Source organism: Bison bison, unplaced genomic scaffold (genome assembly GCF_000754665.1).
Source record: "Bison bison bison isolate TAMUID 2011002044 unplaced genomic scaffold, Bison_UMD1.0 scf7180017864518, whole genome shotgun sequence".
In the NCBI taxonomy this organism is placed as follows: Eukaryota; Metazoa; Chordata; class Mammalia; order Artiodactyla; family Bovidae; genus Bison; species Bison bison.
The window spans coordinates 13,777,551-13,792,520 of NW_011495071.1; the positions used below are offsets into that span (position 1 = coordinate 13,777,551).

At 51.0% G+C, this 14,970-nt stretch overlaps 1 protein-coding gene across 1 annotated transcript in view; it reads left to right on the forward strand.

Moving 5' to 3' along the window:
* Positions 1-2,173: 2,173 nt before the first annotated feature.
* Positions 2,174-14,970, forward strand: part of USH1C (Usher syndrome 1C (autosomal recessive, severe)) — a 48,290-nt gene continuing 35,493 nt past the window's right edge. The window contains 3 exon segments of the mRNA XM_010830522.1: positions 2,174-2,297; positions 13,884-13,951; positions 14,734-14,877. Coding sequence (XP_010828824.1) covers positions 2,262-2,297; positions 13,884-13,951; positions 14,734-14,877 — 248 coding nt within the window. The 5' untranslated portion in view covers positions 2,174-2,261.

Genomic DNA, 14,970 nt, shown 5'->3' on the forward strand with positions numbered 1-14,970 from the left:
CCCCGTTTAGTATAAAAGATGCCTGCTTTCTCTTTCAGTATAAAGAAGCCTGAATTCTAACTCAGGGAAGATGGTTCTTTGGAACTCTAGTCCACCATCTTCTTGGTCTACTGGCTTTACAAATAAAGTCACCGTTCCTTGCCACAACAAGTCATCTCTCAGTTTATTGGTCTGTTGTACAGCAAGCAGTATGAGCTTGGGCCTGGTATCCATGGGAAAGGAGAACCAGGACTCAGTTTTGTCCCTAAAACCAAGAGGGAGGCATTTAGAGAAGAGTGTCTGTGTGGGCAATGTTCAGGTAAAAGAAGGATTAGGGTATCACTGGATGTCATTCACCCTCATAAGGGCATTTGCTGCTCTGCTTGAAATCTATACATGAAATAAACAGCCATATGACATAGTTATGAAATGCAGAAAGTCAAAAAAGTCAGTGGGAGGGGAATTTATTTTGTGCACGTTTCCTAGACCTTTGAAAATCCCACAAGTCTTTTATCGCTGATATAACTAATTAATACCAAGGGGAGACTATGGATGCTATTTTAAGGTTCTTTTCCAGAAAGGATTTACATCTCAAATTAGGTCATAATTTAGATAAATAAACATAGTCTGCTGGCAAAACTTCAGCTATTCCAGGTGGGCTGCAAAGAATGAGGTCTCTAGGTGCCTCTGCAATTACAGCAATTTGCTGATTTGGGCTGCAGTCCATCTCCTGTCCCCTCGCCCTGGGTTGAATGCAGAAACAAGTAAACAAATTCATAATTAAAGGTGCCCACTCTTTCCATTCACAACTGTCTTTATCACCCCTCACCCCCTCTGTGCTCTCAGGCTGTCTCAGGCTTGGCTTATCATTATCTTTGCACCCCAGCACTAGACCTGATCTGGGTGGGGCAGCAGAGACTGGTGGCCTGAAACGAGATCTTCACTCCCTGCCCAGGAATTGAATCTGGGTAGCCTGGGTGAAAACCAGGAATCCTAGCCACCAAACCAGCAAGGGCTAGAGGCTAGAAGCTAGTTTTCCCTGGATCTTTGCCCCCAGTGAAAAGTGCATTTATCACGGAGGCAGAAACTGTCAATGCAGGTACAAAGTTTATTTTAGAGACATAGCACAACAAATGGGAGAGCACATAGAGAAGCAGTTTGTTTAGTTGAGATAGAAGCAGGGCTGAGATGCACACCCAGACAGAAAGGGTGTAGGGGTCCCCCCTAAGGAGGAGGAGCACAGTAAAAAGGAAGTTAAATCATTTATATAGGTCAGTATTTCCAGGCCTTTGTCTTCTTTCAGGCCAATTGTCTGATTTCTTTTTCCATACCTGGCCTACGCTGGGACCCTCCCCTGGGGTGTGCACACACCCTATCAGCCAAGATGGATCTCAAAGTGAAGGCTTCTGGGAGGAGCCTTCTTCTCAGACTGGACTTTTGCCTTATTCCCTTGAGATGTTTACAGGAGACAAAGACTTTCTATTTACCCGGTTTCTGTTGTTGCTTCCATTTGTGAGAGCAAAGAGGGGGCTGGTGGTCCATTCCTCAACTGCAGCCCACCTACCTCTTGCGAAGAGGAGGCAGGCTGGCTGATTGTAAATGTCCAACCTGGAGCCCGTCTATCTCCTACCTCAGATCTTAGTTGAATTGAATCAAATGAACCAGACGGGCGTCATCCCCCGGGTAAAGGTCGGCTGTAAATCAGGATGTCATTTCCAGGCCCTTCTATGCTTGTGTGTTTGTGTGTGTGTGTGTGTGTGAGTGGCAGGGAGCTAGGGAACTGTGGGAGAGGAAGTCAGTGGAGAAGGGGCCCTCCTACCCACTGTTCAGGTTCCTGTGGGCTACAGTAACACCCAACCCCAAGGAGTTCACAAACAGGTTTCTTCCAAGTTGGAAAAGTCCAGGGAAGCCACTACTATAAAATGTACAGTGAAGGTGAGATGCTTGGCAAGGGGTGACAGACAGCTTCCTGAGATCCCTTCAGTTAACCGCGTGTGTTTGAGAACCACTCCAAGGGCAGGGCCAGTCACATGTCCAACCATCGTTGCCGCCACCATAGACACGCCCTCCTGGCCAGCGGCTCTCAGGCTTCAGAGAGAGGCGGCGAGATTCAGGACAGGTGCCTCCCGCCGCCCCGCCCCGTCCGCCCCAGGCCCCACCCTCTCCTCCCCAGGCTCCGCCTGTCACGGTCGCCGCCTCTGCGGGCTGGAGCAGCCCGTCACCCAGCAGCCGCACCTCGAAGGAGCGGAACTGTGTAGCAAGCGACTCGATCCAACCCAGCCATGGATCGGAAGGTGGCCCGAGAATTCCGGCACAAGGTCAGAGCCACTAGCGGCCCTCCAGCGCCCCCGCGGAGTCCGGGGGCGGAGTGGGTGGGCGGTGGATACCCACGGCACCACCTCTCCCTTTGCCGGCCGGTCCTGGGGCTCTGTGTGGGCTGGGATCCTGAGGGTCCTTTGGTTACCAGCAGGAATCCCCAGTAAAATGAGGGAGGAGCACTGGGACTCTAGGTGTGGAAGCCACTAAACCGAGTTCCTTCCTGAAAGTGTCCGTTTTCTTAATACGCAGCGGGGGTGGGGGTAGGGGGTTAGAATTCCTTCCGATCTTGGCTTGAGATGGGATATTTCTCTGAGATGCCCCATAGTGGGCAACGCCCACCCCACCCCTCTGCCCCGCTCCCTCCTAGCGCCCCCAGCTCTGGGGTGTTGGAGGGTGTAGAGAGGCTCTGGGATAGTGTCTGAGAGGTGAGGACTGGGAGGGAGGGCAAGTGGATGCCTCAATCTGTCTTCTGACCTGAAAATTCGAGTTGGAGGCATGTCAGGCAGCCCACTCCCCACCTAAGGGCATTTCTTAGGACCTGAGAAATAGTGGAGGGAGCCGTGGGAGTCAGCCAGGCCCTTTAGGCTCTCCACCAGTGAGGGGCCTCATTGGTGGCCCAGGACTGTCAGAGACCATTGCTGGAGACCACTGGGTTTGACCCAGGCTTCCCAGAACTGTTTCCAGAGCTGTGCAGGAGTTGCTGAGCCTGAGGTCAGAGAGGACCCTTTGAAGAGATCCAGTGTACATCCCCACTAGGCCTGAGGATGCCTCAGAGCCCAAGGGTGCAGCCAGGGGTGTCTGGAGCTACCCACAGGCCCTGCCTGAGGGAAAGGTGACTGAGCCTTGAGACCCACCCAGAGAGACAGTGTCTTTAGACCCAGCCAACCCCCTTCCCAAGCCTGAGTGGGCAGAGCTCAGGTAGACAAGGTCCAGGGGCTGGCCCCTCTCTCACCACAGAGAGGCCCAGGGAGCTTAAGGAGCCAGCCAGTATGGAGGCCACAGGGGCTGAGCGTTGTGGCCTGGGACTAGGGACCAACGGTCAGTTGTTCACTTAAGAAACATGTTTTGAGCACCCAGTCTGTGCCTTCAAGTTGCTGGCCATGTGGGTGGAATACAGACCCTATACTAATAACTACCCACACCTGGGTGCTGAGTGTTGGAATCAAGGTTTGGTGGGGGCACAAAGGGGACAGCTCCTGCTGGCTGGAGTCTTCTAAAAATGAGGCCTTGGGATCCCAGGGATGAGAGATAACCGGAAGTTCGCGCAGGAGTATGGGGGCTGGGAAATAACAAGGGGAGTGTGAGACATGTTCACCAGCGCATCCTGTTGCAAAGGGACCCAAGGGGAGAAATTTCAGCCGCCGGGGACATTTGGTGAGTGTAGATTTCAGGCAACCCACTTGCCCATCCCCTACCCCAAGATGACTCAGGCTTGAATTTCACTTTCTTGCCCTGGGGTTGAAAGTAATGTCGGGTCCTCTTTTGTCTTCTCCTCATGAGGTACTTTTCTTTGCCTCTTTGAGAGAGTTGTTTCTGGGGTCCCCGGTGTCTGACTCAACCCCTGGGTTAGCCCCTGTTTCTCTTCCCCAGGCCCCATGCGCCCCAAAGGGCCCCAGGCCTCTGTGTTTCCACCGCCCTGCTCTTCCTCATCACAAGAGTCATTACCTATTAATGCCCTGAGTGTGCAGGCGGGGCATGCTGGGCAAGGCCGGGGCTGGACTTTGTGCCCCATTGCTTCAGAAGCGCAGCAGCCTTCCCCTCCCAGGTTGGAGATCATCTGGGAACTGAGGAGAGAGGATGAAGCAGCCGAGGAGAGACCTTGCTGTTGATTGCTTTCTAGATGCCCCTTCCTTAGTGTTTCAGAGCAAATTTACCCCCTTGAGAATGATTTGTAATCTAAATAAATCCTTAGTCATTGGAGGTAATATTAAAGGTACTGTGTTGTTACAGAAAGTGCTGCGTGACCTGGAGATAGTTATTAACTTCTCTGTGCCTCAGTTCTCCAATTTGGTTAATGAGGATCACAGTAATACTTAACTAGTAAGTTTATTGTGAGAGATAGATGAGACCTACACATGTGTAGAGAGCTTAAATAGAGCCTGTTACTTAGTGAAGCCTCAGTAAATGTCTACTGTTGTCTGTTGTCTGGAGTTAGGTAGTTGTTGTTTGGTTGCTAAGTCGTGTCCAGCTCTTTTTGACCCCATGGACTGTAGCCCACCAGGGTCCTCTATCCTTCACTCTCTCCCAGAGTTTGCTCAAATTTATGTCCATTGAGTCAATTATGCTATCTAAACATCTCAGCCTTGGCTGTCCCCTTCTCCTTTGCCCTTCAGTCTTTCCCAGCATGAGGGTCTTTTCCAATGAGGTAGTCAGTGTGTGTGTTAGTTGCTCAGTCGTGTCTGACTCTTTGCAACCCCATGGACTGTAGCCCACCAGGCTCCTCTGTCTGTGGGATTCTCCAGGCAAGAATGCTGGAGTGGTTTGCCATTCCCTTCTCCAGGGGATCTTCCCCACCCAGGGATCGAACCCAGGTCTCCTGCACTGCAGGCAGATTCTTCACCACCTGAGCCACCTGGTGTTCTACCCAGTGAGGTAGAAATCGGCTCAAATCTCAGCCCTGTCCCCCTCTGCAGTGAGACCTTGGGCAAGCCGCTTAACCTCACTGAGCTTTAGTTTCCTTCACTGTGAGATGGAATTCGTTGTGCTCACCTCACAGGATGGTGAGGATGAAATAGGTGTTCAAATACTGGCTGCTCTGGTTGTGCAGCAGCTATTTGGTAAAAGCCTCACTTTTCCCCACTGATGCCTACAGAGCATCCTAATGGATGACCCAACAGTCTCCGGACCATTGAGCGGGGACTGTTGGGCTTGTGCAGTTTCCCCAAGGCCATGAGCAGCACTTGCATGCCCTTCCTGGACACAGCCTTCAGCCAGGACACCAAGGCAAGGGGAGGGGGGCATCAGAGACTAAGGCTTCCCCCCAGGAGAACCAGCTTTTCAAAAGAAACCTGCTCTTGCACACTGCACCCGCAGGTTGCAGGAACTTGGTTACTCATTTGCTCAAAAAGTATTTATTGACTGTTTAGCAATCATATATTCATGGGCATCTGTAGTGTACCCTGCCCAAAGCTAGACATCTGGCTTGGGGGATTTGGGGGATAAATAAGGTCAGGAAGAGCCTCTGCCTTCTAGGGATTTGCTAATCTTTCATTCATTCATGCACACATTCAATAAATATTGACTCAGTTTCTGATACATGCCAGGCAGTACTCTAGCCACTGAATAACAAAACAAAGTCTCTGCCCTCTTAGAGAGTACATTCTAGTAGGGAAGACAGACAGTTAACAAGCAAACCAATGGAAGTATCATAAAATGTCAAGTAGCAATGAACGCTATGAAAAAAATAAACTGAGTGAGGTGAAGGGATAAAGAGTGATGAGATAGTACTTTTTATAGGGTAGTCAGGAAAACCTCTCTGAAAAAAGTGATATTTCAGCAAAGACATAAAGACATAAAAGAAATGAGGGAAGGAGTCATGCAGATATATCAGCATGCAGTCACTTCTGCCTCATGAGCCGATTTCTACCTCACTGGGTAGAACGCCTGGTGTAAGAAGAACATTCCAGGAAGAGGGAACAGCATGCCCAAAGGCCCTGAGGCAAGCATCTGATTGCCTTCTTTAGGAACAGCAAGTCGGATGGTGTTTCTGAGAGGACTTACGGAATGAAGAGTGGTGGGAGATGGATCAGAGTGGTGGTAGAGTCCTAATGGGCCATACTCAGGATTTGGGGTTTTGTTCTAAGTGAAAGAAGCCAGCAGGGGAGTGATATGATTGACTTACATTTTAAGAGGATTGCTCTGACTACTGGTAGAGAACAGACTGAGAGGGTAAAGGGGAGGAGGCGGACCCTCCCTTAGGAGGCTCCTGCAATGGACTAGATGGAGTGCCAGACCCAGGATATATGCTCAAGGTAGATCTGACAGGCTTTGCTGATGGGATGGTTGCGGGTGTGGAGAGAAAGGTATCAAGGGTGAGACTGTGTTGGGAGGAGGAGGAGGTTGGTGGAGACAGAACTCTTGGTGGAAACCAAGAGTTCCATTTTGAATGTTTTATGTTTGAAATACCTTTTAGATCTCCAAGTACAAAGGTGACTGAGAAGATCAGTAGATGTAGGAGTGTGAAAATCAGGGAAAAGTTCTGTGCTGGGGATGAGCCTCAGTGAATTCTTATGGTATAAATGGTATTTAAACCCCAGAAACTGGTGAAGTCACTTAGGGAGACGGTGCTGATGGAGAGAAGACTCAGGACAGAGCCTGGGGCACCCCAACCTGTAGAGGAGACAAAGAGGAGAAGGAACCTCAAGCAAGGCAAGAGAACCAGCAGAAGGGTGTGATCTGCTGTGCCTGGCACTGGGTCAAATGCTACCAACTAGTAAGCATGACACAAGTCTCTTGAAAAGACGAAGGATAATAAAACATGAGTCAGATAAACCCAGTGCTCTCTGGGATGCCCACAGTGGTCACGTATGGGTGTGACAGTTGGACTATAAAGAAAGCTGGGCACCAAAGAATTGATGCTTTTGAACTATGGTGTTGGCGAAGACTCTTGAGAGTCCCTTGGACTGCAAGGAGATCCAACCAGTCAATCCTAAAGGAAGTCAGTCCTGAATATTCATTGGAAGGACTGATGTTGAAGCTGAAACTCCAATACTTTGGCCACCAGATGGGAAGAACTGACTTATTGGAAAAGGCCCTGATGCTGGGAAAGACTGAAGGCAGGAGGAGAAGGGGACGACAGAGGACAAGATGGCTGGTTGACATCACCGACTTGATGGACATGAGTTTGAGCAATCTCCGGGAGTTGGTGATGGACAGGGAAGCCTGGCATGCTGCAGTCCACGGGGTCACAAAGAGTCTGACACGACTGAGCGACTGAGCTGAACTCCAGGATGCACACTGTGCAGGCCTGGGTGGAAGTGGAACTAGATCCCAACATCCCAACAACACTTACGGAGGTCCAGTCTCTGCCAGCTGCTGAGAACAGGGGACTTGTATTCATTTATGCTTACTTAGTTTAACTAACAAACACTTAGAACCTGCTACTTTCCAGGCACTGTTCAAAGTAACAACTATTCACTCAATGAAGAATTTTTTAAAAAGCCATTTTTAATCTCTCACAAAAGGATGGAATCCTACGAGATACTTTTATTCCCATTTTACAGAGGAGGATACTGAAAGCAGGGAGACATGCAGACCCACGTGGGGAAGGGGGCGTGGCCTCACTGCCCGCCTTCCTCCTGCTAGAAATGTGTTGTGACCACATAGGGATTAGTGAGGAGACAGGCAGGTGAAGAAAGGAAGTCCAACACAGCTTGGTGAGTCCCACAGCAGAGGTGGGGACAAAGTGTCATCCTGTGCAGAGAGAATGACAGGGCAGGCTTTGTGTGGGAGCCTGAGGAAAGGCTTGACCAAGGGGAGCTGGCATTTGAGGAGACTTGGGCTTCCTTGGTGGTTCAGATGGTAAAGAATCTGCCTGCCATGCAGGAGACCCAGGTTTGATCCCTGAGTTGGGAAGATCCCCTGAAGGAGGGAAATGGCTCCCCAATCCAGTGTTCTTGCCTGGAGAATTCTACGGACAGAGGAGCCTGGTGGGCTACAGTCCTTGGGGTCGCAGAGAGTCAGACACGACTGAGCAACTTTTATAGGTAGAGGAAGAGCTCACAGAGAAGAAATACTGCTGGTACCACCAGTGCTTATAGCTAAGATTTCACACCACCCAGGGCTTCAGCAGGAAGCAGGTGGCTCACTCAAATGGGAGACTGAAGAGTTTTATGAAGGCACTGCTTACAGGAAAGGGCGGGATGGCTGAGCTGCCAAGGCGTGGTGACACAGCCTGGGAGCAGCAGCTGGAGGCCAGGGGCTCCCCAAGGGGCAAGGGAAGAGGGTCCCAGAACAAAGGAGAGAGTGGCTGCAGAGAGATGCCCAGTCAGATGCTGCAGCCTCAGGTGGGGGCACCTGCCTCATGGCAGTCTGGCACAGAGAGAGCCAGGGAATCAGAACCCCACTCCCTTTCTCCCCAGGCTGTCTTACCGCCCTCCTTGGCTGAACCCAGAGGGAAGTAGAGGGCAGGGAGCCCAGGCAAAGCTTCCTGGGACACTCCTCTAGGTGGAGGAGGCTGGGTTGTGGGTCTGGAGGCAAAAGGGAAGCGATGCAGCACACATTTTAGAGCCCTTGAAGTTTCGGAGCCCTGGGCACTGTCTTACAGTAAATGTCTTTACAGTGAATGTCTTTACAGATATTCATTCATTTAATCCCGACACAGCCCTAGGAGGGCAAATGTCACCCAGTGGAACAACATGCATTATTTAATCTGCTTCTTGCTCTCTTTCTCCGTCTTTGGCTGAGTGCATACATGAATTTTCATGAGCGGAAGGTTGTGTGCTTCCCCTGTGAGGCCAATCTGAAAGGGCAGTCCATATGGAGGAAGGCAGGGAGGTGAGGTTGGAGAGACCCAAGGCCAAACCCAGAATCTACTTCCAGTGCCCTAGACAAGGGCTTGTACCTTGTGAGGAGGGAGATATCCCTTACCATGCAGGCCGATAGCACTGAGCCAGCTGAACATTGGCCAGAGAAGTCTCATGCTGGACAGAGGGGGCCAGACACAGGATGAGTGGGCACAAGATGAGTGGGCATAGGGTATTGATGTGGTAAAGGGACCCCCACACAGTTACTTGTACATGGTGGTCTACTTAGGGCTTCTATGTCCATCAAGAGGGATCCAAGAAAGGGAGAGACTTTTTATATCTAGTTAGAGAAAGAAGACATGGTGTCTTGCACACAGTAGGTGCTCAATTAATGTGTATTAGGCAAATGCAAATAAGGAGGTTCTAACTGGTAAGTGGATACAATGTGGTAGTTTGGAAAAAAGCAAGGGTTTTGGAGCCAGCAGTCATCTCATCTCTACTACTTCTGAGCCTTGATTTCCTCATCTGTCAAATGGGGGTAATATCCATCCACCTCAGACGGTTTTTAAAGACAATACAAGTAAAGTACTTCAGATGTGGTGGCCTGTCTGTAAGCAGAGTCTGGCCCAAATAAGGGAGCCAGTCAAGGGCCTCAGGCTGGGAGGCTGGTAAGGAGGCTCTGGGCTGGGCATGGTCAGGAAAGACTCTAGAAGAGGGGGCTTGGACTCCCCTTAAATGAAAACAGAGGTCAGTGGGAAGAGGGAGGGCAGGCCATCTTGTGTGGGTCTGAGACTGGAACTGAGCTAAGAGGAGACAGATCCAGGAGGCTGTGTACTGAGGAGTGATGGGAAGGTGACTCCGGACTGGCGGAGAGGATAGAAGGAAGGCTCTAGACTAAGGCTGTTGGAGTTCATTCAGCAGACACCACTGAACACAGTGCACCTGTTTGCATGGCATGGTGCTTTAAGACCTACTATGTACCAGGTGTGTTACAGGTAGCTGAGCACAAGTTTTTGGGAGAATGACACACAGCCATTCCAACACACATCCCATTCAGGGACAGGATCCCTGAAGCTGCCCCTTGGACTGGTACAGGGGGGACCCTCCTGAGGAATTTGCTTGAACCTAGATTCCAGGAGGAAGAGACATCGTATAAGTTTGTTAAATATTTACAAGCAAAATTTGAATTACAGTGCTGATGTTTCTGCACGTTCAGGCTTCCAGAGAAAGTTCCATCCTTATCAGCTGTCTTTCCTGGCGCGTGTGTTTTCACTCAGGTGTGGTCAGAGAACAAAGTGGTGCTGTCATCTCAGAGTCTTTTTGGAGAGATTCCTGGGTGGGAAATGGTCAGGGTCACGAGACTCCCACCATTTTGATTTATCCCTTACGCTGGTGTTTAAAGAACATTCTACATAAGCCAGATATGATTTCCCAGATATTATGGTAAATGGATAATTTTTTTAAATGGACAAGTTGAATTGCTGGGGATAGATGGGACAATTCTGAATGAGGTCGAGGAGGTTCCAGTGTGTTAGGGGAAGGTCTGTTTGGCCGCAGCCTGAGTCACACTTGGGAGGTGATAGAGATGACCCTGGAGGGATAGGGAAGGGCAGAATTGAAAGTCAGGGTTGGAGTGACCTAGGCTCTGAGAATGAATGGAGCTAAAGAGCTGAACTTTGCAGGCTGCCTCAGCAGGAGACTGATAGGATGTAGTTTCTGGGTGGGGACCTCTGGATGCAGGGGTCAGCATTGGAGGGCTGCCCACAAGGACCAGAAGCCTGGGACCCCCAGGAATAGGATCTGTCCTCGAAGAGCATCTCCAGGTGATCTGTGCTTGGGATGCAGAAAAGCAGAACCTTAGACTCTAATATTGGAAATGGCCTTTGTCTTCCGTTTCTACTTTCCACCCAGTGCATAAACGGTGTCTGTGGAGGACAGTGCCTCGCTTCTTACACCTAATGATGCAGCGGGAGGCGTTTCTGCAAGGAGAGGTTGAGGACAGTGCCTCGCTTCTTACACCTAATGATGCAGCGGGAGGCGTTTCTGCAAGCTCTCTCTGCAGAGAGCTTCAGTCATAAGGCCTCAGTCAGGAAGGGATTTCCCTCTCCTCTACTTTGTCTTACGTCACCACCCATGGCTGGAATTGAGCTAGAAGCCCTTTGGTTGGGCTCTCCTCACTGCAGTCAGAGCAGATGGGCTTTTTATGCTTTCATAGAAAGCAGAACATCTGCAGTTCCAGGAGTCATCCAAAAGAGATATTTTCTTGCTTGTTCTAGACCAAACCCAAAGGGATTTCTTAAGAGTATGAAGGAGAGAGATGGGGATTTGAGATAAGGGGAACCTGTTTGAGAGCAAAAGTTTTGAAATTTTGGCCTGAAGAGCCCTTGAAGTTTTTTCCCTGGAAGTCCTGACTCACACAGGTAGTGGTATAGCAGGGAGAGCATAGGCTTTGGAATCAGATAGCATGCATGCATGCTCAGTCACTTCAGTGACTCAGACTCTTTGGGACCCCATGGACTGAAGCCCTCCAGGTTTCTCTGTCCGTGGGATTCTCCAGACAAGAATACTGAAGTGAGTTGCCATGCCCTACTCCAGGGGATCTTTCTGACTCAAGGATTTTTTTTTTTTTTTTTCTGACTCAAGGATTGAACCCATGTCTCCTGTGTCTCCTGCCTTGCAGACAGATTCATGACCGCTGAGCCACTGGGGAAGCCCCAGAATCAGATAGACTGAGGTTCAAATGTTAGCTCTGTCTCTGATTAGCTGTGGTACCTTGTGTGACATGTTGTAACCTCTCTGGTCTTCAGTTTCCTCATCTGCAAAATTGGCCTTGTAGGGCTGGTGAGATAAACAAGTGGAGTAGGGCCCAGAGAAGCTCTTGGTGCCATCCCATGATGCAAATGTTATTTCCCTTCCCCTTCTGCTCCCATGATTCCCTTCCTCCCATCTGACTGTGCATGGACCAGGAGGCAGGGGGATGGAGAAACCCCTCTGATACTTCTTTACTGACCACATTCTATGCATTAGGCTCAAGAGACTTAGAAAAAATAGGCTTCATCTTTCCTTTGTGGGGTTTTTCTGTCTGATGAAGGAAACAAACCAATTCACTAAAAAGCAAGCCTTAATTAATTGCAAATTGTGACTGTTGTAATGAAGGAATTGAAGCATCTTTGGGGTGATGGAGTGGGTTCTGTTTAGGTTGGTGAGCAGGAAGACCTCCCTGGGGCAGAGGCCAGCCATGCAGGAAAGGAGGAAAACCATCCAGGCAGAGGGAACAATATATATGATGGCCCTGAGGCTAGAGCGAGTGTAGCCTGTGGGAAACACTAAAAGGAGGCTTGTGTAGCTAGGAAGAGTGGCAGGAGCTAAAGTTGGGCCTTGATCAGGTAAGGGATTTGGCTGTGCCGGGTCTTGGTTGCGGCATGCAGGGTCTAGTTCCCTGATCAGGGATTGAACCAGGGCCCCCTGCACTGGGAACCTGGAATCTTAATCACCAGACCACCAGGGAAGTTCTTGAATTTTGTTTTAAGTACAATGAGAAGCTATTAAGCACGAAAGTGATATGATCCAATTTATTTAAATATTTCTGAATCTGATCCTAGAGAATTTTTCTCTGCTCAGACTCCTGCACCGCAGCCACATGTGGGCAGTCCAGGTCTGTCTCGGTGTGGCTCCCCACCCCTCTCACGCAAGCCCAGGCAGAGTGCGGAGAGAGTCCAGACTGGGTCCTCACAGATGTGGGCTTTTCGAGGTGCCCACTTCTGTGGTGTGTGGAAAAGCCAAGGCTACCACCTGAGATTCAGTGCTGCCCACTCTAGCACGTGCTTCTGTCCCCCATCTTCTACTGGCCTGAAGGAAAGGGGCGCTGAAGCAGAGGAAGTAGGAATGCCCTCCTTGGAGTGGGTAGGATAAATTTTGAAGCTGCTTTGAGTCAGTGCAGGGCAAGCCTCCTAGCTTATTCTCATCTCTAATCAAATGTTCAGCTTGATTTTAAGAGGGAAGAAGGTACTGCTAGGTGAAGACCAGAAGTCTGCATTCTGTACCCATCTGCTCAGGCCAGAAATCCCAAGGGGCTTGTATCTGGGACAAACAGATTTCCCCCCAACTTCCCAGAATCCTAAAGATACCCACAGAAAAGGCAAAGGTGCTCCGACTTTCCTCTGAGGACCAATCAGGTGGGAGTTTGCAGCTTCCAGCAGCATCTTCTCCCTTATGTGGGCTGAGGCCCTGGACTCTGCTGCTGGGCCTGGAGAAGGGAGGGATCCAAGGACCCCTCAAGCCCCCACCCTGTCCTCTCACTCAGTCCTGGGCTGAAGAGAGAGCTCAGGACACAGTGCAGAGATACATAGTGAGCTGTCTGAGGGAGTGGAATCCGGGGCTCCTGGCCCACCAGCTCCCCTGGGATTGAGGTGCTAACGAAACAGCTCTTGACCCTGACCCTGGACTCCCAGCCATTGACGTCAGGGAAGCTGAAAAAATGTAATCTGATTCTCCCCCTCCGGTGGCAGAGGAGGCACACAGGGATGTGGGAAGGGGAAAGAGTGATCAGAAGTCAGGGCTGACCCAGCTTAGGCCAGGACTGGACAAGGGAGAATTCAGTGCTAGGGGCTCTGGCGGGGGCGGGGGATGTGCTATCTGAGTGAGTGGCCTAAATCCTTTCTGAAAGCAGTCATCCGGCACTACAGCCACCATCAGGTAAGACAGTGGGCTTCCAGACCGGGGAGCTGACAGTCGCGTTGCTGGCCTGGACACAGGTGACATAGCCATGGAGGTGATCGGCAGTACGACTGCCATGGGGGTGCATCACCGTCACGGGGGCTTCACAAGTATGATGCGCATATGCATCGCTGTGTGCATCACCGCCCTGGGGACGAGGCTCAGCCTGACCACATCCAGACCCGAGGCAAAGGGACTCCTGTGGCCACGTCAGGGTGGTCTGCACTTCTGATGTGTTGCAGTCAGGTGCCAGCCTGGCCTCTGGTTTCCGCCCTCTTCTTACAACCCTGGAGAGATGCGGAGGAGGGCCACGCCGCTGCCACCACCGTCAGTGCCCTCCCTGTCCTGGGATCTGCTGTAGGGGTGCTGGGGCTGGACATATAATTCTGCCTTGGGGTTTTCCAGGTGGACTTTCTGATTGAAAATGATGCAGAAAAGGACTATCTCTATGATGTGCTGCGGATGTACCACCAGTAAGTGTGCAGGGTCCAGGTTCCATGGACAGCCCGGGTACCTCTATCTTCAGGAAGCCCTGGGATGGGTTGTTCTGAGACAGGACGACTTCCCTCTTAAATCCTGGGGTGGCTCAGGGAGCCCAGTGCTCAGTGTTCCTGGGAATCAGGCAGACACGCCGTTCACTTGTGTCAGCAAATATTTACACAGCCCAGGCAGGTCCACAGAGACAGGTCATGGAGACCCTGAGCCTGCCAAAGAGGATGGACCGCATCCTTTGGGCAGTGGGGAACCGTCAAAGGGTTTTGAGAAGGGAGCAACTTATATTTTTAAAAGTTGGTGGTGGACTGAGAATAAACAAGTCAGTTGGTAGCCAGAAAAGTGTCAGCCCTAGACATGGAGGGTCTGAACGGTGTGAGGTAGACGCTCGTGAGATATACTGTGATTTCAGGATTTACAGAGCTCAGCTGCAGCTTGGAGGTGAGAAGCAGGGGTATGAGAGGGCTGGCCACCACCTCACAGACGTTTCCTGTCTGGAAGGACCCTGGGCTTTGGAACTAGGTAGAGACGAGTGAGAATCCTGGCTTGATTTCATCTACCTGGATGGTTTCCTTGGGATACTTAGATGGGAGAACAAACCCTTCTGAGGCACCTGGCCCAGGGTTAGGGGCTCTAATCTTTTATCCACCCAAGGTCTGGGCCCAGGGGTGGTGACCCAACCCAGGACTGCTTCCTCTGGGAATCCTTGGGTCTCAGAGGCCATGGCTATGGATGAGGCTCCAGGGCCCCCGTGCCTCTGCAGGACCATGGACGTGGCCGTGCTTGTGGGGGACCTGAAGCTGGTCATCAACGAGCCCAGCCGTCTGCCCCTGTTCGATGCCATCAGGCCTCTGATCCCACTGAAACACCAGGTGGAGTACGACCAGCTGACCCCCCGGCGCTCCAGGTGTGGAACGGAGGGAGCTGCAGGCTGGAGGCGGGGGTGGGAGAGGTTACCTGAGGATGGACAGGGTCTCTGACAAGTGGATGGGGCAGTGCT